The sequence below is a fragment of the Cetorhinus maximus genome, chromosome 2 (assembly GCF_964194155.1).
Source record: "Cetorhinus maximus chromosome 2, sCetMax3.hap1.1, whole genome shotgun sequence".
NCBI lineage: Eukaryota > Metazoa > Chordata > Chondrichthyes > Lamniformes > Cetorhinidae > Cetorhinus > Cetorhinus maximus.
In genome coordinates this window covers 107,908,200-107,935,917 of record NC_135880.1, presented here as the reverse complement: position 1 = coordinate 107,935,917, position 27,718 = coordinate 107,908,200, and the positions used below count along the sequence as shown (strand labels likewise).

At 42.0% G+C, this 27,718-nt stretch overlaps 1 protein-coding gene and 1 long non-coding RNA gene across 4 annotated transcripts in view; one reads left to right on the top strand and one right to left on the bottom strand.

The window, feature by feature from the left end:
- The window catches only part of LOC144696638 (uncharacterized), a 53,807-nt gene extending 52,810 nt beyond the window's left edge, over window positions 1-997 (bottom strand). The window contains exon 1 of the long non-coding RNA XR_013580217.1: window positions 886-997. This is a non-coding gene — a long non-coding RNA (uncharacterized LOC144696638). The remainder of the gene's footprint in view (window positions 1-885) is intronic.
- LOC144696615 (iron-sulfur cluster assembly 1 homolog, mitochondrial-like) lies at window positions 943-26,009 on the top strand. 3 transcript variants are annotated; one of them, XM_078568143.1, is made up of 4 exons: window positions 943-1,149; window positions 10,311-10,364; window positions 12,016-12,121; window positions 15,846-21,637. In XM_078568143.1, the coding sequence occupies exons 1-4, from the start codon at window positions 1,066-1,068 to the stop codon at window positions 15,959-15,961; spliced, it is 360 nt and encodes a 119-aa protein (XP_078424269.1). In that variant the 5' UTR covers window positions 943-1,065; the 3' UTR covers window positions 15,962-21,637. The 3 variants fall into 3 exon arrangements, with proteins under 3 accessions (XP_078424269.1, XP_078424278.1, XP_078424259.1); XM_078568133.1 differs by lacking the exon at window positions 15,846-21,637 and adding an exon at window positions 25,496-26,009 and having other exon boundaries at window positions 951-1,149; XM_078568152.1 differs by lacking the exons at window positions 10,311-10,364; window positions 15,846-21,637 and adding an exon at window positions 25,496-26,009 and having other exon boundaries at window positions 949-1,149.
- The last annotated feature ends 1,709 nt before the right edge of the window (window positions 26,010-27,718 follow it).

Here is a 27,718-nt window from a genome sequence, read left to right as displayed (position 1 = left end):
CCTCTATTTTCTAAATTGGATACCTGGGAAGCTCACTTCTTTGAATAAGGTAATGAAATAGTAGGGAGAAAAGCAGAGAGAGGCACAGAAGTAGTAGATGAGACCAAAGAACCAGACATTAGTATTATCAGACCATATTCTGCCCTGTTGTGTCCAACGGAAAACAATCAATAGGATTAGGTTAAAATTGTAAAATGAGCTCCTTTTGAATTACGACAAAGAAACGTGATTTACATTGACGAAATGGTAGACCCAGAAGCAAATAACAAATTCACAATTTACTTCTTTAACCTAACACGAAACCAGCAAAATTTCAAAAACGTATTTTGCTGTGACCATGAGAGCGAATGCACATTTAAAAATAAAGGGGGAAAAAAGATAAAGCAGAACTGCCTAGAGCAGAAAAGGCTCTAGCGAATTTTACTATCACTGCATATACAATGTCATAACTACTGACAACTCTTGTTGGTGTAGTATTTATTAAGATTGTCATTAATATCGGGGTTAGGGTATTTGGATTGAGGATTAATATTAGGGGTGAGGTGGGGATTATTAGGAGGTTGATAGGGATTAGGGTGGGATCGGGGTTAATATTAGGAATTAAGGTGGGGATAAGGATGTTAATATTAGGAGTTAGGGTGGGATGGGGTTTATATCCGAGGTTAATGTGGGGATCAGGGGTTAAGGAAAACGTACCCAGAGTGTAATTTTAAAACAACAATTACTGGTTAAGCAGAGATAGTTTGAAGCACTTCTGATTATTGTTATATACAACTAAAAATTCTGAGCTAAATTCTATAAAGGACCATTCAGCCCCATTGACTGACCCCCCTTGTATAACACTTGTTTTGGTTTTGTAACCTTGACAAAACGGACACGTCTTACCATGAAGTTTTCTCATTGGCTGAAATCAGAGCTGATTATTGTCATTACCAATCAGATTATCCGATATTGCAGTTGGGTGAGGTCCTATAGCCCCATCTGTCTGTCCTTCTTCACTTTCTCCTCCCTTCTCTCTCTCTCTCTCCCAGGTCCTCCTCCATTCCCCTCCCCGCTCTCTACAATATGTCTGGCTCCATATTAAGAGCCTCTATTAGAGCTGTCAGTGCCAAGAGAAGGCTGGTCCCCACCAGAGCAGCGCTTACTTTGGTAAGTGAGACCACCAATATCTTCACACACTTGGACAGCCCCGGGTAAACGGCTGTGGGCTTGCGCGGGGGTCCCGGGTAAACGGCTGTGGGCTCGCGCGGGGGTCCCGGGTACAGGGCTGTGGGCTCGCGCGGGGGTCCCGGGTAAACGGCTGTGGGCTCGCGCGGGGGTCCCGGGTAAACGGCTGTGGGCTCGCGCGGGGGTCCCGGGTAAACGGCTGTGGGCTCGCGCGGGGGTCCCGGGTACAGGGCTGTGGGCTCGCGCGGGGGTCCCGGGTAAACGGCTGTGGGCTCGCGCGGGGGTCCCGGGTAAACGGCTGTGGGCTCGCGCGGGGGTCCCGGGTAAACGGCTGTGGGCTCGCGCGGGGGTCCCGGGTACAGGGCTGTGGGCTCGCGCGGGGGTCCCGGGTAAACGGCTGTGGGCTCGCGCGGGGGTCCCGGGTACAGGGCTGTGGGCTCGCGCGGGGGTCCCGGGTACAGGGCTGTGGGCTCGCGCGGGGGTCCCGGGTAAACGGCTGTGGGCTCGCGCGGGGGTCCCGGGTACGCGGCTGTGGGCTCGCGCGGGGGTCCCGGGTACGCGGCTGTGGGCTCGCGCGGGGGTCCCGGGTACAGGGCTGTGGGCTCGCGCAGGGGTCCCGGGTAAACGGCTGTGGGCTCGCGCGGGGGTCCCGGGTACAGGGCTGTGGGCTCGCGCGGGGGTCCCGGGTAAACGGCTGTGGGCTCGCGCGGGGGCCCCGGGTACAGGGCTGTGGGCTCGCGCGGGGGTCCCGGGTACAGGGCTGTGGGCTCGCGCGGGGGTCCCGGGTAAACGGCTGTGGGCTCGCGCGGGGGCCCCGGGTACGCGGCTGTGGGCTCGCGCGGGGGCCCAGGCGAATGGGAGTTGTGGTTGCAGAGCTTCAGTTATTTTCCTGTGGTCCACCTCCCACCATAAACTGCAACTCGGGATGTTTAGATAATCTTACGTCTTTTTCCGCTACTCCAGCGGTAGATTTCAAAGTAACAACTGTCCTATTGAATAAACGTCACCCGCTTCTTGAAATTATTTTTAAATACGCTACGATTCGTATTTGTATTAATTAGTATTGTATCGTTCGCTACCCACACTCCCCTCCCTTCTCTCAAGCCCGCTTTTTCTAATAAAAACAGAAAATGCTGGAAATACTTACAGGTCAAGGCAGCAAATGTGGAGAGAAAAACAGTTAACGTTTCGGGTGGGTGGCCTTTCAGCAAAAATACTTCTTTCTGTATCTGACCCTGAACGTAAATTCTTTCCCCATAGTCATTTGCTCCTGCACTCTCAAATTCCCAATTTTCAAGTCTTTTACCTTTAATTCATCATGAATATCTTCGCAACTGGAATATCTGTGACAAATAATTGGTTTAACCATTCATATCCCCAGATCTGACTAGACTGCTTTAACCATTATTGGATTATGCTCTCCATCACTATCCCAAGATTGTCCAAGAAGGCCGTCTTCTTGAACCACTCTCGGTGCCTTCTTATAGTCTGTGGAATTCTGTTCCCCAGAGAGGGAGGCAGAGACATTGAATATTTTTAAGTCTGAGTTAGATAAATCTTTGATTGACAAGGGGCCAAAGGATATAGGGGCTAGGCAGCAAAATGGAGTTAAGGCCACAATCAGATCATTCAGGATCATTTCCTATATTCCAATAGTGATTACATTTCAAAAATACTTCATTGGCTGTAAAGCGCTTCAAGATGTCTAGTGGTCGTGAAAGGTGCTATGCAAATGTAAGGCTTTCTTTTTTTTAAAAAACTAACAATAACCCCATCTCCAATCACCGCCACTGCCTCCACCTCCCCCCACCCTCCCCAAACCTTCTCTCAAGTCCTTGAATGTTTTGTCACCTCCAAAATCCATGCCCATATTTCCTGGAACCCCTTGCTTAATTCCTCGAATCAGGTTTCCACCCTGCTGCAGTACTGTACAAAACAACTGTTATACAAGTCATATGACATCCTAGTTGACTCTTAACGTTACTGTTAGGATTACTGTTTTCATTATTCATGGAATGCAGATGTTGCGGGCAAGGCCAGCATTTGATGCCCATCGCTATAGCCCTTTAACTGAGTGACCTCCTAGGTCATTTCAGAGGGCAGTTAGGAATCAGCCACATTGTTGTGGGTCTAGAGTCACATGCAGGCCAGACTGGCTAAGGACAGCAGATTTCCTCCCCTAAAAGACGTTAGTGAACCAGGTGGGTTTTTACAACAATTGATCATGGTCACCGTTACTGAGACTAGCTTTCAATTCCAGATTTGTTTTTTATTAATAGTTAAAATTCCACCAGCTGCAGTGACAGGATTTGAACCCATGTCCCTACAGCATGAGCCTTGGCTCATGGATTATTAGTCCAGTTACATCACCATTGTCTCCTCCTTGCCTGTGACCATGAAACCATTGACTCTAAACCAAGCAAGCCACTCAGTTGTATCAAAACGCTAAAAAGTCTCAAAGGAATGAAACCAGATGGACCACCTGGCATCGACCTAGGCACCGGAAACGACAACCACAAACTCAGCCCTGTCAACCCTGCAAAGTCCTCCTTACTAACATGCCAAAATTGGACAGCGGTCTCACAGACTAGTCAAGCAACAGCTTGACATACTCACCAAGTCGTAACTTACAGATCATGTCCCAGACACCACCATCACCATGCAGAGGTGGCGGCACAATGGTATACAGTTGGGAGGGAGTTGCACTAGGAGTCCTCCACATCGAATCCGGAGTTTCGGGGTTCAGGACCACAAATACCTAAATAGATATTAAGTAATTTTAAGATAGTTTGTTGAGTTCATTAAGAAACAGCAGTTTAGATATGATACATTAACTAATTAGACAGGAAAAAAGTATAAAACCCGTAACAGCTTGTGATAGCAGCATTCTACACTCTAGTCAAAGTGTCAGGAAACTCTTCCCTCGCTCTCTCGACCTTCCTCCTCCTCTGGTCCATCTTCCACCTGAAGAAGGCAGCTGCCCAATGAGCCACCTCAGCCCACTAACACCAGTATGCCACCAATCTATATATCCTTTTTCTACACTGGGTAAGCTAACAGCCCCAATCATCTATCTAACTATTCTGACCAATGGATACAGGACAGGTGCTCAAAACGTCAGGGTGCTTATGACCACCCCCCTGTGCATCACCCTGCTTGAGGTCAGCCATTAGTTTGCATCTTGCTGAGGGTCATATTCTGGTCGTCCTCAAACAATTGCATAGATAAGGAGGTACAGAATACGCCATCTTAACTTAGGAGTGACAACATGAACTAAGTGACCTTGCCTGTTTCCACAGATTATTTAAAATTTGTTGCCTTTTTAGGGGGTGTTATATTATGCAGAAAATATCTGTTTATTCAAGACCCCAATTTCTTACACGATGAAGTCTCATGGCATCAGGTCAAACACGGGCAGGGAAACTACCTGCTCTTTACCATGCACCGCCCACCCTCAGCTGATGAATCAGTATTCCACAATATTGAACACCACTTGGAGGAAGCACTGAGGGTGGTAAGGGCACAGAATGTACTCAGCGTGAGGCACTCCAATACCTATCACCAAGAGTGGCTCGATAGCATCACTACTGACTGAGCTGATCAAGTGCTAAAGGATATAGCTGCTAGACAGGGTCTGTGGCAGTTGGTGAGGGAACCAAAAAGAGGGAAAAACATACTTGACCTCATCCTCACCAACCTGCTTGTCACTGCTCTGTCCATGACATATTGGTAGAAGTGACCACCGCACAATCCTTGTGGAGACAAAGTCCTGTCTTCATATTGAGGATACCCTCCAACGTGTTGTGTGGCACTACCACCATGCTAAAGGGATAGATTTTGAACAGATCTAACAACTCAAGACTGGGCAGCAGCAGAATTGTACTTAACCACAATCTGCAACTTCATGGCTCAGCATATCCCCCACTCTACCATTACCACCAAGCCAGGGGATGAACCCTGGTTCAATGAAGAGTGTAGGAGTGCATGTCAGGAGCAGCACCAGGCATATCTTAAAATGACGTGTCAACCTGGTGAAGTTACAACACAGGACTACTTGCATGTCAATCAGCAGAAGCAGCAAGTGATAGACATCACTAAGTGATTCTATAACAAACTGATCAGATCCAAGCTCTGCAGTCCTGCCACATCCAGCTGTGAATGGCGGTGGACAACTAAACAATTCACTGGAGGAGGAGGCTCCACAAATATCCCCATCCTCAATGATGGGGGAGCCCAGTACATTAGTGCAAAAGATAAGGCTGAAGGCATTTCTGGCTGAAGATTGTCACAAGTAGATGAGCCATCTCTGCCTCCTCCAGAGGTCCCCAGTATCACAGATGCCAGACTTCCTACTGGGTTTTAAGTTAAAGGATTTTTCATCATCAGAACTTTCCTCAGAATCTGATGTCTCCTTTTTAAAATCCAACTTTTTCGGCCAATATTCTTTGCCTCTTTCCTTCATTCTCTCTTCCGTTGCTAACTTTTCCCTCTGGAGATCAAGTTTTCACTTTATCCATTTATTTTTGAAATAAGCTCTGTTTTTCCATTTCTTTTTCTGCTGCCTCTGGTTGCAGTTTTTTCATTTCCAATTCTTTTTCCTTTTTGTTTGCCTCCAATTCAAGTTTTGTCAGTTCCTTTGCTTGTTCAAATTCCATCTTCTTCATTTCTAGCTGAAGTCTCACTACCTCCAGCTGTGGCTCACTAGTGTCAGGTATCACTTCCAACTTTAAATGCTGTGCTATACCTTCAATTATATCTGCTTCCTTAGCCACTGCAGATAACCCCAGTTGTAATTTATCTGCCAATTCCAGTAACTTAACTTTAGTTACCTTTTGCAAACTAGCCAAAGTTATAACTTCAACTCCCAGACAAGTCTGAGCAACTGCCAAAGCCATATTGCAGTCTCACCACTTCAAAAAAAACCTCACACCAACTCCTGAATTCAAAGTGCTTCTCATACTCATAACCTTAAGATTCAGCAACTCCAAACCAATCAAGGAATGTCAAATATATGCCGCAAAGAGCCCCCAACTATGTTATGGCACAGCTGATGGTAAATGCTGAGTTATTCAAATCCCAAAGGGAAACTTGAAACAACTGCCACGACTTGTTTTGTAGTTTGAATAAATTTCATGGTGCGTGTCCTGAATTCAGTAGTAGTAAGACTACCAAGTCTTTTAGGTTTTCCAAAACTAGATTAAACATTTATTAATAAGAGAAATGATTTTGAAATACATACATAGATCTACAAATTACTGCTATGATAACTTCTAACTCCCCTAATCAGTCTAACTCCCAGTTACACTTTCATTAAGGCAACAATGAGACACACAGATTTTAAAGGACCCAGGCAAAGTAACATGATACCCTGAACAAGTTGAATTCAAACCTGAGTTTTCTTAACTTCAGCCCTTTGAAGACAGCAGCTTGAGGCATAGATGCTGAAGGCTTTTCACACTTCTAAGATCTTAGAATGCCTACCCTTAAACACAACCTTTGCTCCTTTATACATATTTTCCCCTTTGAATGCAAATTCCCATTATTTCACTATTTCTTTGGACTTTATCTTCCTGATAATAAAAACTTCTCGCAGCATTAAGTTTTACCAGTAATCTTTGGGAAAAATAAACACTGTTGAAAACAATCTAGTCTGGTTTATTCAAAAATGCAAATGTCCTTCTACCTTGCATTCTAAACTTCCCCCATGTTTATATCAAAGCCTTCAGACCAGCTGCCTTTAATCCAATTAAGTCTCTCTCTCTCTCTCGCTCTCACTCTCTCACACACACACACCCCTCACTATTACTCTATTTGACAAATTCTAATAACATTGTGGAAATTATTGTATCTCCCTGACAGAAGTGACAGAGGTTGCTAGTTGGATTACCCTGTCTTTGTTACAAAGAGATCCATGTGTTTCTCGCACATGGGAGGTGAGGTTGAGGGAGAGGAGTTTAAGAAGATGGCTTACAGTAGAGAAAAGAAACTAGGAGTTATTTTGGCATTCCAGAATGATCCTGAAATAGTAATTTTTGCAGTTGGGAGCAGGACCCAATAGTTCTTTCTATATTTAGTCCAGCCAGATTTGACAGTGAATGGCTAAACCAGTTCTCCAGCATATCCAATCAAGTCTGAATCCCTTTTAACTTAGACCTGAGACGAGAGAAGGGCCAGGGTGCGAGAGAGTAATGGTTTTAATGGGATCAAAGGTGAAAGTGAGGGTATGGTTGAGCAGAATGGTAGCTGCAGAAATGGATGGTGAACAAAGGGCCAAAGTATAGGCAGTTGAGATATTGAGAATGTAGTTCTAAGTGAAATGGGGGAAGAGTTTTTTTCCAGGATGAATACAGAAGGAAGTAGGGTCGGGAGGGGGAAGGCGATATAGGTGAAGACCAATACAAGGAAGAGATCAGAAACGGCCTTATCTGTGATTGATACTATGGCAGTAGTGAAGCCATGTGAGGTGGCATGGTCAAGTGTGTGGCCATGAAATGAGTTGGGAAGTTTACATAGAGGGTGAAAGTAAGGGAGGATAGGAAGGCCACGAGAACGAGAAGCTCATATAAATTTATGCTTTCGTTGAATAAAAATCAGTAATGAAACATTTAATCTGTTTTAAGCACCCTAGCAAATCTCTTTGCGCAAGGGAAGATATCTTAGTTGCACATCCTGTTACTTCTGTAATGAAAAACTATCCCTGTGGCTTCACCTGATCTGGAGGCAGCCTGCTTGGTCTCCTGTTGTGGCACATGAGATGCCATGGTAGATGTTCTCTGGGTTTTGAAGCCTGTGAGCCTTACCTGTACTTGTGCAAGGGCACAGACAAATTATGCAGGCAAATGTAACTGAAATTAAATATAGAGGAAAGTGGTGGAAATAATAAGAGAGAACATGTATACTAAATGGTAAAAGTTGAAAAAAGCTGAACAGAGGGGCTTGAGAATTCATAGGAACTTGTATAAGTGTACAAAACATAAAAGCCAAGAGAATATGCTTATCCTATTTAAATCACTAGTCAAGCTACACTTAAAATATTTGTCCAGTTTTCAGCATATTAATTTAGGAAGGATGTCAAAGCTATGGAAACAGGATAACTGCAGCTGGAAGACATTATCTGAAGGCCAGATATGAAAACATAGCTAGAACTCAGTACTTTTAAATAAGTGGGTTGCAGTGAGGTAAGCAACTGTTGCTGAAGCTCTGCATTTGCAAAATAGGGGAATACATAATTTTATAGGTTGTGATGTAGGTCCATGCTGTAGTCAGATTAGATAGAGTGCAGCCTTTCTTTTTAGTCATTCATGGGATGTGGGCGTTGCTGGCTAGGCCCTCATTTATGGCCCATCCCTAATTGCCCTTGTTCAGAGGGCATTTTTTTTTAAAGAGTTAACCACATTGCTGTGGGACCAGGTAAGGACAGCAGATTTCTTTCCCTAAAGGAAGGCACACTAAAGAACATTAGTGAATCAGGTGGTTTCATGGTCATCATCAGACTTCATTGAATTCAAATTTCATCATCTTCCATGGTGGGATTCAAACCCAGGTTACCCTGAGTCTCTGGAATACCAGTCCAGTGACAATACCACTATGCTACCGTCTCCCCCTAAAGCTGATGCTTCGTATGGTCATTTGTGCTGCTCACCATGCTGCTTGTGTTGACTTGTTATCTGCCATTTGCCTGGAAGATGCTCACATCCATGCTGGTTAATTGTCTAATGACCAGCTAGTGTCAACAATGTGTCTTTCCCCATTGAAGACAGTGGATTAGTCTCTTTGTGGTTGAAATGGCTGCAGAATGACAGCCCCAATGATATTTCAAATTAAGTTATCCCTCTTTGATAAACACAATGAGTAATCTGATACCTGAAAACAGGTCTGCAGTATTCCAGGAACTTGTTAGTGATTTGATCAAAAGAATTTGAAGTGTAGACTAGTCACGAGGGGCTAGAACTCTTTCTACTTAAGGCCGAAATAACTCTACAAACCAATGATCATACAAGGAGCTAGACAAGCAGCAGGAAACATACCAGTGCTCTCTGCTGGTAAACTGCAGTTTTAACTGATTCGCCAATAGGTTCCTCATCACTGGTTCTGCCAACCTGCGCCTTAGATCTCTGGCCTTGGATAAGTGGGTGAGCCCCTAAGTGTGCATTCATTATTGGCAACAGTAACAACTTATATAGCACCTTTAACATAATAAAAAGTGCCAAGCCTCTTCATTAGGAGCATTATAAAACAAAGTGAGCCACACGAGGAAATATAGGTCAGATGACAAAAAGCCTTGTCAAAAAGTAAGTTTTAGGGAGTGTCTTAATGTGGGAAATTAAGGCAGAGAGGTATGGGAAGAGTATTCCAGAGCTTGCGACCTAGGAAGCTGAAAGCATGGCCACTATTGGTGGAGAAATTAAAATCAGGAATGCACAAGAGGCCAGAATTAAAGGAGTGCAGATATCTTGGAGGGTTGTGGAGCTGAAAGAGATTACTGAGAATAGGGAAGGGTGAGGCCATGGAGGAATTTGAAGGATGAGAATTTTAAAATCAAACTTTGCTTAACCAGAAGTTAATGTAGATTATGGAGCACAGGAGTGACAGTGGAACATGACTTGGTGCAAGTTATGACATGGATGCAGAGTTTTGGACGACTTCAAGTTTACAGATTTTCAAATTTTCAAACTAGTAATGATTACAGTGGGAGACCATCCAGCAAATAAAAATTTGCAAGAATTTTTTTAGTTAATTGGTTTGAAGACACTTAATATGGGATGGATTTCCATGCATGTCAAATATCCAGCACAATGAAAAGAAAACATGCCTCCTCTTTAAAGGATTGTTGTGTTTGTATCCCATTAATCTACACCATTTTCAAACTAGTAATGATTACAGCTTTGAGTAGGCTTTGGGATTGGAAGGAAATGGATAAATTCAATTGTGGGAAATAGGTGGGAACTAGTAAAAAAAATTAGTTCTGGTCTCCAACTGATTAGTTATGATTTCCCTTGAGGAAATATGAGAAATATCCAGAGTTCCCAAATTTTCTGTACAGTAAATGGAGTTTAATGTGATCATTTTGATAAATTTTTAAATCGTGATGTTAAAATTGAAATCATTGTTAAACGTTTAAACTTGTTTTTCTCCTTACCTAGACTCCCTTAGCTGTTAATAAAATTAAACAGCTGCTTCAGGAAAAGCCTGAATACGTAAGTATCATCAGGTATATATCATTCTTGCCTGCCAGCCCATAATAGGGAAAAGATGGGCAATGTTTCAAAAACAAGAATGAGTGTTTTATTTCTTAAGGAAAGCTTTTCTTCACAGGACAGGTTATATAGTGATACTAAATACTTATGTAACGTAACATTTATTTTAACTTTCCTTTAGTAGCATCTTGTACTCTTTTGTACTTGTCCCAAGAATAAATCTTTATTAATTCTCAAATCATGTTTGCATTCTCCTTAATGAGAAACCCTGGCTCTTATTCAGATTATTAGGGTAAATTCATGATTTAAGTGTTACAACTTAAAATGAATTAAAAGCTGCTTTACAGTTAGTATATACCTTTTTTACTCATTCATCGGATGTGAGCTTCGCTAGCAAGGCCAGCATTTTTTGCCCATCACAAATTGCCCTTGGGAAAGTGGTGGTGAGCCGCCATGTTGAACTGCTGCAGTCCATGTGGTGCGGGTACATCCCAATGCTGTTCAGAAAGAAGTTCCAGATTTTTGACCCAGCAACAGTGAAGGAATAGTGATACAGCTCCAAGTCAGGATGGTTTGCAGCTCATAGGGGAACTTGCAGTTGATGGTATTCCCGTGCGTCTGCTGCCCTTGTTCTTCTAAGTGGTAGAAGACAAAGGTGTGAAAGGTGCTGTCAAAGAAGGCTTGGTGAGTTGCTGCAGTGCATCTTGTCGATGGTGCACACTGCTGCCACTTCTAGTGGTAGAAAGGATGGATGTTTAAGGTGGTGAATGGGTGTCAAACAAGTGCTTTGTCCTGGATGGTCGAGCTACTTAAGGATTGTTGGAGCTGCACTCATCTAGGCAAGTGGTGCGTATTCCATCACACTCCTCCCCTGTGCCTTGTAGATGATGGACAAGCTTTGGGGAGTTAGAAGGTTACTCACTGTTGAATTCCCAACCTCTAACCTGACCTTGTAGCCATAGTATTTATATGGTTGATCCAGTTAAGTTCCTGGTCAGTGGTAACCTCAATGTCTATGGTGGGTGTTTTAGTGATGGTAATGCAGTTGAAAGTGAGGGGGAGATGGTTAAATTATCTCTCATCAAGATGCCACATAAGTACTAGGCAATGACCACGAATGTTACTTGCCACTTAACAGCTCAAGCCTGAATGTTGTCCGGGCCTTGCTGCAAGTGGCCTGCTTCAGTATCTGGGGAGTTGCAAATGGTTCTGAACGCTGCACAATCATCAGTGATCATCCATCCCCACTTCTGACCTTATGGTCAAGGGAAGGTTGTTAACAAAGCGACCCTAGGACACTACCCTAAGGAATTCCTGTAGCAATGTCCTGGGGCTGAGATGACTGGCCTTCAACAACCAGAAACATCATCTGAATGCAAAGAACTATTTTAAGATCTTTTTTAAAAAAAAATAAGATGGAAAAAAAATTAGAAATATAGAGTGAGTGTGAAATTGGCTCTGCCCTTGACTGAAATGTAAGCTTTTTGGTATCCGCAATGGTTGCAGTGTTGGGCATGATTGATTAAAAGGGTAAGGTACCTTGCAGAATATCTATTAATCATAAAGTGTTTTAAATGTTTCTTATAGGACAGTGCAATGTAATTAGGGAAGTGAACAGCTTGATTTTTTACAAAATGTAATTCTGTGATAGATTGGATTGAAGATCGGAGTTCGAACTAGAGGATGCAATGGTCTGTCCTATACTTTAGAATACACAAAAGAGAAAAGAGAATCAGATGAAGAGGTAATCCAGGATGGTAAGTGCACTAGTTATATACACTCAACTATTTTCTATCAGTTTCTGTATTTTATTCTAAATACCTGTCGTATATTGTAAATACTGAAGCACCTGGTCTAGACCTTAATCTGCATTATATTTCCTCACATTTTAAAATCTTACCGAAAATGTTTCAGTAGAAGTTAAAGTAACCTGTACTATTACTTTCTGCAGCTTTCCTGCAGTATATAACCTATTTGGGTGCCTAAAAATGAGGTCTGCAAAATAAAATAAAGCTCAAAATAGAACATGTTTTGCACTGAAATCAATGCAAAGCCCAATGCAACTGCATTGTGGCAGCTATTCAGACTCTCAATGGCTGGTCTTTGCAAATGTGGCAACTATTCAGACTCACAATGGCTTGTCTTTGCAATGTGCCAACTAATCAGACTCTCAATAGCTGGTCTTTGCAATGTCACTTAGTCAAATGTACTGTTAATGGGAGTCACATGATAGATTTGGGATGCAGAAAATCCTTTTGGCCTATTTAATGCTGTCCTTCCAGAATATGAACTCTACTGTCTTCCAGTTACAAAATCTGTTTCTTAAATGAGTCCTGTGTCTTGACCTTAACTATTCTTGTATTCTAACTGCTGATTGCCCTCTTTAAAGAAATACTTCTTGACATCTGTTGCACTAATGATTATGGAGCTTTGTTTTCATGTTCGTTCTCGAAATTTGGATAACACTGGGATGGCAATATTAATTGTTCATTCTTAATTGCCCTAAAGGTGTTAAGAGCCAAGCAAATATGACTGGAGTCATACAAAAGCAAAATACTATGGTTGTTGGAAATCTGAAATAAAAACTTAAAATGCTGGAAATACTCAGCAGATTAGGCAGCGTCTGTGGAGAGAGAAACAGAGCTAATCTTTCTGGTTGATGACTTTTTGTCAGTTCTGCAGTCTTTCCTGCATTTTCTGTTTTTATGACTGAAGTTAGATCTCTGCCAGACTAGGCAAGGATTGCAGGTTACTTTCCCTGAAGAACATTAGCTTGTTACAATAATCCAGCATCTTTTGTGATTATTTTTCTGGTCCTAGCCCATAAATGATCAGATTTGCTGAATTCTGTTTCTTAACTTGCTATGGTGTAATTTAAACTTTTAACCTTTGGATTACTAGTCCACTGCTATAACATCTATACTCATTTTTAATGTCCTTAGGTCTATAAGCATTTAGAATTCCATTTAAATTGCTTTATTTGTATCTATGGTGCAACAAACAGCCTACAGTAAAACGAAAGGAGAAGTTACTTAGCCTGTTGATTATTTTGATGTGAGCTAGAGGATCCCCGTACTGCTCTCAAAAAGGGAGTGCTGAATGGAAACTTTAAATTTAGTCCAGTCATTCTGGTTATGTACAGTCAATTGCTTGAGAAAATTGACTGTGACTAAAATGACTAGATTAACTTTGAAGCACTTAAATTTAAGGAAGGAAATGGATTTTCCTGGTTATAATAGCAGAAAATGCTGGAAATACTCAGCAGATCAGTCAGCATCTGTGGAGAGAGAAAAACAGTTAATGTTTCTGGTGGATGACCTTTCAGAACTTGAGGAGCCATATAAGCTACTCTGGCTCCTATTTCTTGTGTTCAACAATTAGGAGACTTTGTCCTGGATGATGTCGAGCTTGTTGTTAAAGCGGCGCTCATCCAGACCAGTGGGAAGTATTCCATAACACCCAATACTTGTGCCCTTGTACCTTGTTGATGGTGGACAGGTTTTGGAAAATCAGGAGATGAGTTTATTGCCATAAATTCTCGGGCTCTGAGCTGCTGTTCTAGCGGCAATAATTATATGGCTGGTCTAGCTAAGTTTCTGGTTAATGGTAACCCCGCCCTCACCACACACACACACACACACCCCCCCAGAATGTTGATAGTGTGACGTTGGAGTTTTCAGCAATGGTAATGTTAAGTGTCATGGGGAGATGGTTAGGTTCTCTCTTGTTGTAGATGGGCTAGCTTGGATGCATTTAGAAGAAGCTAGATAAACACATGAAGAAAGGAATAGGATGGTGTTGGGATTTGGTGAAGATGGGTGAGAAAGGGTTTATGTGGAGTTTAAACACAGGCACATGTTGGGCCAAAAGGTTCTCAGCGGGCTAGGCCCTTAAGTACTTGGGCTATAGATCATCTTGACAGCGCTGAAAAAACAGTGCATGCCATGGGTTTCCGCAAGTTGTTGGATCTCCCACGCTCTTGCTACCCTCTATTTGTTCTTTGTCTCAAGTTTTATGCTGTACTGCTGCCTTCAGTTGCTTCTCAGGCTGCTGCTTTTCACTTGAGCTGTGGTGAAGTTTCCAGTTGATGAAAACTTTGTGCTTGCTTTTGATTAGGTCCTGTAACTCTCGGTCATTTTCATCAAACCAGTCATGATGTTTCTTGGTAGAAAGACATAAGACCTCTTTGCGGACGCTTGTCATGCTGGACCTTAGGGTCGACCAGGTACTATGGGCACACTCGATTCTGGTGGCTGAAGGTTGAGGGGTTGGCAATGCGGTGCTGCCTGAAAAGGCCATCTTAGCTGGATCTTGGAGGCCTTTGATTTTACTTTTCTTGCAGCTTTGCTTCTGTTACCTTCGCTGTTTGGGGTCCATGCTGATGGAGATGGTAATTTGGATAAGGCGGTGATCAAACCAGCAGTCATCAGTACCTGTCATGGCCCGGGTGATATGCACATCTCTGCATTCCCTTGCTCGAAAAGTGACATATTCAAGCAAGTGTCAGTGTTTGGACCATGGGCATTGCCATGAGGTCTTGTGCTTGTCTTGCTGGCGGAACAAGATTTTGGTTATGATAAGGTCATGTCTTTGACATTTCTTAAGGAGGAGGAGGACTCTGTTGGAGTTTGTTACCCCTACTCCTTCCTTGCCTATCGCACCTTTCTAGAGATTTGTATTTTTCCCGACTCTTGTGTTGAAATCTCTGAGGAGTATCGGTTTGTCACCTGCTGGGACTCAGGCTAGGGATTGTTCAAGGTCAGTGTAGAATCAATCCTTGGGGATCTGTTGCCTCAAGTGTAGGTGCAACTCTTTCAAGTACAATCACAGTTCTTGGTTTCCGGGAGTGGGACATGAACCCACAACCCTCTGATTCAAAGGCGAGGGTGCTATGAACTGAGCCACAGCTGACACCTCGCCCACCAAGTGTAGGTGCAACTCTTTTGAGTACAACCACAGTTCTTGGTTTCCGGGAGTGGGACATGAACCCACAACCCTCTGATTCAAAGGCAAGGGTGCTATGAACTGAGCCACAGCTGACACCTCCCAAGTGTAGGTGCATATGCACTGATGACAGTGGCATGCTGATTCCTCGTTAGGCTGAGCCAAGCAGTCATGAGGTACTTACTTATCCCACAGCTGAGGCTCATTTTTTGATGGTGAAGTCCACCCGTGGAGGCATTGTTCCTCTTCTGGAAGGCCCTACTAGCTAAAGGTGTACCCACTGCCTTGGTCCTTCAGTTGACCTCCTTCTGCATGTCGCAAGCCACTTAGGATGGAGATGGCGAAGTGCCCAAGTTTCCACGCTATGATGGCGGTGCGGTACAATACTTCTGGGGTTGTCCATAAAGGTCCTGATGTTCCAGGTCTCAATCTTCATTTGAATGAGTGGAAGATGCCTGCATGTATTTTTTTTAACATAAGATGGTTGTTGCATGTCGATTACCAAATGGTCTGTCTTCTCCATTTTCCTTCTTGCAGTACTGCACCTCATTTCCAGCAAATTACCCACAGGTGTGGATCTACAGAATAGATGGGAATCTGTTCAATCTATGCAGCCTTTAATCCAAAACAAACCACTTCAATCTCAGTCATAGAATTTCAGTATGTAAATTACTCTTGTGTGCGCACTCACTCGAAACTGAGCACCAGGTCATCATCAATTCCTTCTATGAAGCTCATGAGAAAATGGACCTTTAACTTGACACCTAGCAAACTAAGGTCCTCTTCCAACTAGCTCCCACAGCAAAACACCTCCTCCCATCGACAAGATCAAGGGCTAGATCCTGGAAAACATGAATCATATTCCGTATCTTGCAAGCTCCTCTCGAAGAAGGCAGATATAACTATGATATTCATCTTTGCCCCCAGAAAGCCAGTTCAGCCTGTGGCCAACTGAGGAAAAGGGCATTTGAGGACCAGGATCTCAAACCTGGGACTAAGGTCATGGTTTACCAGACAGCAGTAATCCCCGTGCTCCTATATGTTTCGGAGACTTGGATACTCTACACCAGGCACCTCAAAGGTCCAGAGAAGTACCACCAGCGATGCCTTCACAAGATTCTCCAAATCTGGTAGCAAGAAAGGTGGTTAAACAACAGCGTCGTCTCCCAAGCCAACTTGTACAGCATCCAGGATATGCCGCTCGTATGTCTGACACCAGGCTCCCGAAGCAACTGCTCAGTTGCGACAGGAGATTCCCAGGAGGGCATTGGCAATGCTTTAGGGATGTCCTCAAAACATCCCTGAAGAAGTCAAAAACTCAGGGAAGATCCTGGCTTGTGACCAAAATGGGGAAGGCACCACAATCCTCCAAACAATCTATCTACTCAACCCTTCATGCACCACCTGCCCCACATGTGGCAAACCTGCAGATCACACATTGGACTTATCAGCCATCTCGGAGTCCATTGAACTGTCATGGAAGTAAGTCATCCTCGATACTGATGGGCTGCCTAAGAAGATTGTAATGCATGTACCTTCATGAAGCCCATTCCTTGTTAATTCCCAGGCTCGCTCTTCATTGTGCCACGGCATGGAATTGCAGCTATATGCAGATACCTATTAATTTACATATGAATTAGTTAAACACTGCATGATGAAATCAATATTTAAAATCTTCACAATAATATTGCACCTGCTAAATCATAGAAATGTATAATTTTCTTATACTTGAGAACACTCAATGAAATGAAATATGATCTAAAGGAAATTAACATTTAACATTTGAATTTGTTTATTCCAACTGACTTGAACACAGATGGCAGTAGTTAGATCAACCTATAAAACATTTTGTTATTATGATTTCAGCGTTTGCCAGATACTTTGCTTATTTGCAGCTTAAAGGATTGCTTAGGCAGCCAAGCCCATTCTTAGTGAACCAAAATTTAACCTATGCATGAAGTAATCTGGGAGTGAGTATGCCCCAAATTAATAAACTTATGTCAATTATTTACTTTGGAACAATAACTCTGACTTCCGTGATTGACATCAGAGTACTGATGGATTATATATCTTGAGCTATAAATATGAATCGGACTTCCAGAGAAATTGAGTGGAAGTAAAAGTTTAACAACATTAGATTGAGTCAACATGATTAATCTATTTTATGAAACTTTTTAATAAATAATAAAACAGCTCTCAAGTTTTCTTGCATATTGGAATTAACAATTTGAACGAATGTGATGGAGAAAACTTTATATGTAAAATCAGATATTCATGCCATGTTTGACTATCCATAGCTTATAGTTGTCTGGTGAAGCAGATATTCACTAAATAAATCCTGATATAGAGCATTAGTTATTTTTCCTCTGTTTGGAATTCTGAGCCATGTCATAAGGATAGCAAAAGGGTATCTGCAACAATTAAATAAGGCTGTTAATTCAAAATAAGTTTTAAAAATACACACTGCTTAACAAATTTTCTTCTTGCATTTAACCATTGACCAGAAACTGAACTGGACTAGCCATATAATTACTGTGGCTACGAGAGCAGGTCAGAGGCTAGGAATCCTGCAGCAAGTAACTCACCTCCTAACTCCCCGAAGCCTGTCCACTGTCTACAAGGCACAAGTCAGGAGTGTGATAGAATACTCTCCACTTGCCTGGATGAGTGCAGCTGCAACAATACTCAAGAAGCTGGACACCATCCAGGGCAAAACAACCCGCTTGATTGGCACTCCTTCCACAAACATTCACTCCCTCCTCCACCACCGACGAACAGTAGCAGCGGTGTGTACCATTTACAAGATGCACTGCAGAAACTCACCAAGGTTCCCTAGGGAGCACCTTCTAAACCCACAACCACTACCATCTAGAAGGACGAGGGCAGCAGACACATGGTAACACCACCGCTTGGAAGTTCCCCTCCAAGCTACTCACCATCCTGACTTGGAAATATTTCACCGTTCCTTCACTGTCACTTGGTCAAAATCCTGGAACACCCTCCTTAACAGCACTGGGTGTATCTACATCACTGGAACTGCAGCAGTTCAAGAAGGCAACTCACCATCACCTTCCCAAGGGCAATTTTTTTTTCATCTATATGTCATGAACATACAAATAACACGGTAATGAAATTAGTGACCGGATATCTCTCAAAGGAAATATTAAAAATGTTGTCTTTATTTCAAACAAGGCATCTCCAATCAGTCACTGTTTTAATATTTGTCAATGCTATTATTATTTCCATTGCACTGATGTTTGCATTATAAATCCACATTTCATTACTATTGATAATTTTAGCTTCGGGTTTATGTTCTCAATCTTCCCAGTATTAAATTTAGAAAGTTGCACAAAATTTTAAAAAAGACAAGCTTTTGCAAATCAGCCATACAAACCAAAAAGTCAAAACCATAAAATACCATTCATCAAGGTCCAGTTGAACTCTTTCTTCCTCAGCCTTTTTTTAAAAAAGTCAAAATATTAGGAAATGATTAGGCAAGATTAGGAAATGTATCATTCATTGAACTGAAGTTTTTCAAGCACACTTGAACAGCTTTACAAATCAATCTCCAGATGTATCCTATATGAAGAAACTGACAATCATACTTGTAACCCCACACTAATCAAGGTAGCTACTGAAGTAGAGCGTGCAAATTTGGCACGATCACTAATAAATAACCACTTTTAAAAAAGGCTCCTATTACTGAAAGTCTATGCTGAATATAACCCTTATAACCATTGATTTATTTGGGGGAGGAATGAGATTAGTACATAGGTTTGATTGCTATTTATTGAAATTAGTGCACGCTTCAATGAAAAGTTTGTGAGGCTTTAATATTTTCTGGAAAATCACCTTTTTTGTCATATCAATAACAGCTACAAAAATGCTTGTTACTTTTTGTCACATAGTACTTCATTGTAATCCCCTTCCATCAAAAAAATGTATGTGTTTGAACAAGTGTATGGGAATATTTAGCTTGTGCTTTAAGTGCAGATTTATGTAATAAAAACAGTGCTGGAAATACTCAAGTTTAGCAGCATCTGTGGAGATAGAAAGGGTTAAGGCTTCGGGGTCTGTGACCTTTCAGACTTATGGTTGATTTTGTAGTTAAATCTTTGCATAGAAAGTTCCATAAATTTCTGTCATAGTGTGGTTTGAGGCTTTATGTGTAAAGGTTCTATACTTTATCAATTCAGTTGTTTCTGCTAATCAAGCAGAGTCTGAATAACGGCAACTTATTTATATAGACATAATAAAACGTCCCAAGGCACTTCACAGGAGCATTACAAAACAAAGTATGGCACCAAGTCACATGAGGTATTGGGTCAGATGACAAAAAGCTTGGTCAAAAAGCTGGATTTAAGGAGTGTCTTAAAGGAAGAAAGTGAGGTAGAGAGATGGAGAACTGTAGGAAGGGAATTCCAGAGCTTAAGGCCTAGGCAGCTGAAGACACTGTCACCAATGGTGGAGCAATTAAAACTGAAGATGCTCGAGTCCAGAATTAGAGGAGCACAGATATCTCGGAAGGTTGTGGGACTGGAGGAGATTACAGAGGTGTGGAGGTGTGAGGCCCCGGAGGGATTAATGCAGCTAAGTGTAAGACTCACCTACCTAGTCCGGAACCAAACTGTTGAAAATAGTGTTCCAGGTTTAATTTGTGAAATTTGGGACTTTAAGAAAATTGATTTAATTAAATATCAAAGTTTTGCAAATGCAAAAGGTTTTTACACTTGATCAAAAGCACAAATGAGGGAGGGCTTCTGGCAGCAGGTGGCGATGATGGGGGAGAACACCAGGCAGGGGTACTGGTCGGCTCATGTGACGCACTCCCTATAGGGAGCAGTGCCTTTGACAAGCTGAGGGATGGAGCAAAAGGCCGTGAGGGAAAGGAGAAAGCATCCAGGACAAAACTAGCACTTGAGTGACAGTGTGGCAGGGACCTCAGGCAGCTTGAAACTCCTGAAGGTGGCTGAAGAGACAGGAGGGGAATTGGGACCTAGTCAGACTGACTGGCAGCACTCCTGAGTCTGAGAAGCCTCGTGGGGAGAAGAGGGGAACAGGGCAAGCCTGGTGACTGCTGTACTGAGGAGCCATGGCCCCAACTAGACAGAGATCTAGAGGATCAGCACTGAATACTCTGTAAATAGTTGTTTCTTGGAGTTGCGCTTTCCCTTGACAGTTTATACAGTTTTGATGTTGGTCGAATAAAGGAACCTTTTTTTTTAAATCTGCAATCCATGTGCTTAAACCTCACGTTATACAAAGTTACTTTGCATCCCTGACATGTCTATATATACTACAACAGAAAAACGTTGAGACAGGTGAACCTTTCATATCATTTGAGTCCAAATAAAAATCAGTTTTGATTTAACTCAACTTGTAATGTAAATCCTTACCCCTCAATTGTTTCATACAAATATTACACTGATGTTGCTATAACTTAAGCATAGTATTGTCAGATTTTTACAGATTGTCTTTGTTATTTTTGCACTGTAGAGTTATAGCACACAGGAAGCCCATGCAGATTTTACACCTGCATTGTGCTAACTTTTCAATTGACCATAATTCTGTTTCACTGTTCTTTCCCTGTGTTCCTTTTATATTCCTCTGATTTAGTTCAACATGTTAAATATATAGCCTCAGTAGCTTCTTGTGGTAATGTCTTCCAGATTCCAATAATGCTACTTGGAAACTCTGACACCTCCCACCCCCCTGTCCAAGCCCTTTGAGTGATGATCCTAAGCTTATGCCTCTTTATTACTTTTTCTACAACCAACGAAACAATTTACTCTCTCAAATCTTTCTCTATTTTGAAAACCTTTACTTGAGTTTCTGCCTGCCCTTGACTTCCTCTGTTGCAATTCTAAAAGAATTATTCTTTTTTTTCATAACCATCACATTAATTCCTGGGAATCATGGAAGTACCATACCAGTACTCACCAAGGCTCCTACGACAGCACCTTCCAAACCCACAACCTCTACCACTTAGAAGGACGAGGGCAACAGATGCATGGGAACACCACCACCTCCCAAGTCACACACCATCCTGACTTGGAACTACATTGCAGTTCCTTCATTGTCGCTGGGTCAAAATACTGGAACTCCCTTCCTAACAGTTCTGTGGGTGTTCCTACAGCACCTGGACTGCAGTGGTTCAAGAAGGCAGCACACCACCACCTTCTGAAGAGCAATTAGGGATGGGCATTAAACGCTAGCCTGAAGCCCACAACCCACGAATGAATAGTTTTAAAAAAAAATACCAGGCAGTATTTCAGTTTTGGCCTAAATAATGAGGTTTTCAGCAATTCAAAATTAGCAAACACCAGCATGATAGCAAAGGACAAGTGCATTGATTGGGCATGTCATGGTTAAATGTAATATTTGTAACTAGGGATTATATAAATCTACAACAATTTGCATTTATATGGTACCTATAACATAGTAAAATATTCCAAATCACTTCAGAGGAGTGCTTTCAAAAAGATTTGACACAAAGTCACTTGGGAAGTTAGGACAGGTGACCAAAAGGATAGGTTTTAAGGGGTACTATAAAGGTGGTGGAGAGGTTAATAGAACTAACTCTAGATCTAAGGGCCCAAGCAGCTGAAGGCAGAGTGATTATTGATGAAGCCCTTAAAATCAAGGATGTGCAAGAGGCCAGAATTGGAGAAATGAAAAATGTTGGATGGTTGTGGGGTTGAAGGAGCGCTGAGGCCATGGAGATATTTGAAAATAAGGATAATGTTAAAAGCAAGGCATTGCTATATTGGGAAACAATGAAGGTCAGCCAACACCAGGTGACAGGTGAATGGAACTTGGTGCAAGTTGGATATAGGCAGCAAAGCATTGGAATAGTTGAGCCCAGATGTAATTGGAGCATAGATGAGGAATTCAGAAGCAGATAAGATGAAGCAGGGGCAGATAGGGGTGAAGATATGGATTTGGAAGTAGCAGTCTTGGTTTTGGGAGAACACCACCAAGCATTGTAATTTTTTTTATTCTTTCATGGAATGTGAGCATCTCTGGCAAGGCCAGCATTTGTTGCCCATCCCTCATTGCTCTTGAGAAGGTGGCGGTGCCAAACTCGTGAAGTTACAACACAAGACTGCATACAAGCTAAATGGCAGAAGCAGCATGCTATACACAGCTAAGTGATCTCATAACCAATGGATCAAAGCTCTGCAATCTTGCCACGCCCAGGTGTGAATGGTGGTAAACATTTAACAGGAGGAGGAGGCTCCACACATTTTCCCCAGCCTCATTGGTGGTGGAGCTTAGCATATCTCTGCAAAAGACAGGCTAAAGCGTTTTCAACCATCTTCAGTCAGAAGTACCAAGTGGATAATCCATCTGAGGTCCCCAGCATCACAAATGACAGTCTTCAGCTAATTCAATTTGCACAGCATGATATCAAGAAACGTCTGAACACACTGAATACAGCAAAGGCTATGGGTCCCAACAATACTCTGGTTGTGGCGCTGAAGACATTTCTTCCAGAACTAGCATGCCTATCCAAAGCTTTCCTGTACAGATACAATGTGGACATCTACCAGATAATATGGAAAATTGTTTTTTGTGGGCAGGACATAACTAGACAATCTGGCCAATTACCGTTCCATCTACTCTCGATCTTCAGCAAAATGATGGAAAGTGTTGTCAACAGTGCTATCGAGCAGCATTTACTCAAATAGCCTGTTCCCCAATGCTCAGTTTGGATTCTGCCAGGACCACATGGCTCCAGACCTCATTAGAACCATAGTGCAAACATGGACAAAGGGGCTTACTTCCTAAGGTAAGGTAAGAGTGACTGCCCTTGACATCAAGGCAGGATTTGGCAGTGTAGGCATCAAGGAGCCCAAGTAAAATGGAAATCAATGGGAATTGGTGGGGGGGAAAGCTTTCCACGGGCTGGAGTCATACCTAGCACAAAGAAAGATGGTTTTGGTTGTTGGAGGTCAGTCATCTCAGCCCCAGGACATCGCAGCAGGAGTTCCTCTGGGGAGTTTCCTAGGCTCAGCCATCTTCAGCTGCTTATCAATGACTTCCCCTCAATCATAAGGTCAGTGTGTGAAATGTTTGTGCAATCAGCAATGTTCAGTACCGTGTGTGACTCCTCAGATACTGAAGCAATCTCTGCCTTCACGTGCCAAGACCTGGGCAACTTTCAGTCTTCGGCTGATAAGTGGCCAGTAACACACATGATACACAAGTTCCCGGTAATGACTGTCTCCAATAAGAGAGTCATTCCCTCAACATTCAATGGCATTACTATCATTGAATCCCATGCCATCGACATCCTGGAAGTTACCATTGAGCAGAAATTTAACTGGACCAGCTACATAAATACTGTGGCTACAAGATCAGGTCAGAGGCTGGGACTTCTGCAGCAAGTAGTTCACCTCCTGACTCCCCAAAGACTGTCCAGCATCTACAAGGGACAAGTCAGGAGTGTGATAGAATATCCCCCATTGGGCTGGATGAGTGCAGCTCCAACAACAATCAAGGAGTTCAACACCTTCCAGGAGAAAGCAATCCATTTGATTGGCACCACATGTACTGCCTTAAACACTCACTCCTTCCTACACCAGCATACCATGGCAGCACTGTATATCGTTCACATGATGTGCTACAACAACTTGTGGCAGCACCTTCCAGACCCATGACCGCTACCACCTAGAAGAAAGAACAAGGGCAGCAGGTACATGGATACACCATCACCTGCAATTTTCCTCCAAGTCATGCATTACCCTGACTTAGGAATATATTGCGTTCCTTCACTGTCACCAGATCAAAATCCTGGAACTCCCTCCCTAGCAGCAGTAATGACAGTCTTCAGCTGACCTTATGATTGAGGGGAAGTCATTGATAAGAGTGTATTGTAAGAAATGTGAACTTCTTTAATACTTTTTTTAACTTTTATACTTTGTTATGAATTCCTATTTGTGTATTTTGTATGAGTTCATGGTAGTTGAAGAGTTAATTTTTAGATGTGTAAGGAAGTGTGCCTGCATGGCTTGAATTTACTAGAACCACATGTATGGATGTATTGTTGATGTGTTAAGGATATGCTGTTTGGGTCATGACTAAGAGTTGTGACCACGATTCGTGTAATGTAAGTTAACGTAAGCATTGACAGATACATGACAGCACAGGGAGAGTGCCTGGCTGCAGGAAATAAAAAGAATGAACTTGGTGAAGCTCACTGCACGGATTTCAAGAAGACGTAGGGTGAGAAGAGAGTAAAAGAGTTCACGAGCTGTCTGTAGCCGCTAGTTAATGGGAAGCAAGAACCATCTGAACTAGGATATAGACTGCCTTTTTTTAAGTACATATTGAAATCAGTACAACATCAATGTTTGCGGAGGTGTCAGCTGTGGCTCAGTTCATAGCACCCTCGCCTTTGAATCAGAGGGTTGTGGGTTCATGTCCCACTCCCGGAAACCAAGAACTGTGATTGTACTCAAAAGAGTTGCAATCTGTGACTGTTGATAACTCGAAAGAGTATCAATGTTTGCCAGATCAATTTAAATATTTGATAGGTAGTTGCTGGTAAATTTTATAACGTACTTATACTTGTGCCCGCTGACAATTTAAACCACTTCAGTTAAATCTGTTCCAGTACTTAACTCTAAGTCAACAGCAATCAGGAGACAAGGGGCTAGTTACATTGTAAATCATTATGTTGCTTGTAATGCTCCTCCATGTTCTCCTCCTCACATGGCAGCTGCACTCCATCTCACGAAACACCTTCCTCCTGCCACCGCTCTTGGCTTACCTTGGATCACTTCAGGTTGTCATTCATCAAAGGTCACTCTATACAGGTAAAAACAGGTAATCTGAGTACCTTCCTCTTCAAAGTCTGATTCGTGTTCCTGAGAATATTTCCTGGACCCCTGGATGACCTGGCAAAGTTTTCCAGCTTATTGCAGTTCTAGGGTTGGATGAAAAGCTTCTACAAGCTGTAGTTCTCCCACCCCTGAGTTAGGTGTTATTGGCATACGTGTGCAGCCTGACATTGGATTTTTGGATGATGTCAAGGGGCATCATGCAGATGAGAAAAAGGGGTAAAGGATAGATCCTTGGGAGATTCCAGAGGTAACGGTGAGATGTATTGTATAAAGAGGAGGCCTATGTGCTATTTTTCCCATGGTAATAAGTATATATTAGCTTTTCATTTTCTCTTACAGGTGTTCGAATATTCATTGAAAAGAAGGCACAGTTGACACTTTTAGGAACAGAAATGGACTATACTGAAAATAAACTCGCTAGTGAATTTGTATTCCACAATCCTAACATCAAAGGAACCTGTGGCTGTGGAGAAAGTTTTCACGTTTGACTGAAACCAACAATGTAAAATGAACACTAATGTGGGCGTTGTGTGTTGAGGTACTGATCTTTTAGACTATTGAGTGTAGCTGAACCTTTGTTTTAATGAATTTTGAAGGGAGAAGAAAGTGATATGCATCTTTGGTGTTCTGACACTAATAGATTTTTTTCCGGATGGGGAATTTTGCACAAGAGGTTATGGTGAAGACCAGATACTTTTTTCTGTTCAATCATGATATAATGGATAATGTCAAGTTTGTGTAACTGAAGCATTAGCTGGTAAGATGAATAAATTTGTGCCTGATTCAGATAAATACAACATCCCTTTCTCAGCTGGGAGAAAGAAGTTCTTGGATTTGGCATCCTCAAACCTTCTGTACTCTTGCATATAATATAATATATAATATATATATTATTATATAATATATATATTATAATATATATATATATATAATATATTTATGGCTAATACAAACTGTGCCAAAAACAAATTTTGAAAACAATTAAAAGGCTTGTTCTGGCCTTTTTTATTATTCCATTTTATCAATGTCAAGTACAAAGCTATTAATAGGTTGTAAGTAGCATCTTTTTGCTGTTTGCTTTTCACTCTTCATAAAATCTGTTCACAACAGCTTTACTTGAGTCAAAAATCTGTTTCTGGGTTTTTGTAGCAAAGCTTTCAAAAGAGACTATCATGTTAGGGGCCAACAGATAATCTCCTTATCCACTGCCAACTGCTAAGGGTGCAAAATGAAAGTAAGGATGGTAATGGAAGCCCAAAGAATTGGAGAACAGTATCTACATTCTACAATATTATATGTCACTCATACAGTCCAATCTGCTGTTTGACCAAGAAAATCAGATACATAATTGTTTTCAGATTAATGAAACTAGAAAATATCATTGTTATCTGGAGCCAAACCCCTTTCAGGTTTTTTGATCTAGTAAAAATGCACCCAAGCGTTACGAATGATTCGGTAAGATTGTTGCTGTTTAGTGATTTATGTTGCATGATTGGGCAGATCTTGATACTTCACGAGCCAGAAATTCATGTGTTATGCTCTGTCCCATTAGAGAGACGTAAATCTGTGGGGCTTTGAAATGTAACCTGTTTACCATATATCAAGAATTAGCATCGTTATTAAATTCTTGATGGTACACAGTTTTATTTGTTTGGTTCCGGTGCAGCTATAGGATGACTGTATTAACTATTGTGAGCTAATTTGAACATTTGGAGATAGTTCCAGTAATTCTTGATTTTTTTTCATCTACATTAAATATAAAATTTAATAGAAATTAAATGTATAAAGTGTATTTTAAATGGTCACAGTTTTAATCATTTTGTAACTTTGTCACATAGTAATTAGGGAATTTCAGTTCAAATAAGATTTTGTAATCTATTGATTGTGCTGACATCGGTTTCCATTTTCTTAGGTTTTTTAAAAAAAAAGGTTGTATTTATCTATATTTTTTAATTAAAGTCTAATATTAGACGTGCTGTGTAAGTAGCATCTCACAAGTTCAGTGGCAATCTGAGTGGCTTAAGAGGAAGTAGAAATTGTCAACTTGCTACACCAAAACAAATCTGCCAGCAGTGGGGTTATTTGCTGATGATTGTGGTTGTTAAGAGGTCAGTCATCTCCCCTCCAGGACATCACTGCAAGAGTTCCTCAGGGTAGTGTCTCAGCCCAACCATCTTCAGCTGCTTCATCAAAGACCTTCCTTCCATCATAAGATCAGAAGTGGGGATGTTCGCTGATGATTGCACAATGTTTTGGCACCATTCACGACTCGTCAGATACTGAAGCAGTCCATGTCCAAATGCAGCAAGACCTGGACAATATCCAGGCATGGGCTGACAAGTGGCAAGTAACATTCGCACCACACAAGTGTCAGGCAATGACCATCTCCAACAAGAGAGGATCAAATGACCGCCCCTTGACTTTCAATGGCATTACCATCACTGAATCCCCCACTATCAACATCTTGGGGGTTACTATTGACCAGGAACTGAACTGGACTAGCCATATAAATACTGTGGCTACAAGAGCAAGTCAGAGGCTAATAATCCTGCGACAACTAAC

Bases quoted from the DNA above. Each gene is read 5' to 3' on its own strand.
- LOC144696615 (XM_078568133.1), top strand. From the start codon at position 1,066: ATGTCTGGCTCCATATTAAGAGCCTCTATTAGAGCTGTCAGTGCCAAG. The intron at 1,150-10,310 runs GTAAGTGAGACC...CTCCTTACCTAG, and splicing joins CCAGAGCAGCGCTTACTTTG to ACTCCCTTAGCTGTTAATAA. The intron at 12,122-25,495 runs GTAAGTGCACTA...TTTCTCTTACAG, and splicing joins TGAAGAGGTAATCCAGGATG to GTGTTCGAATATTCATTGAA.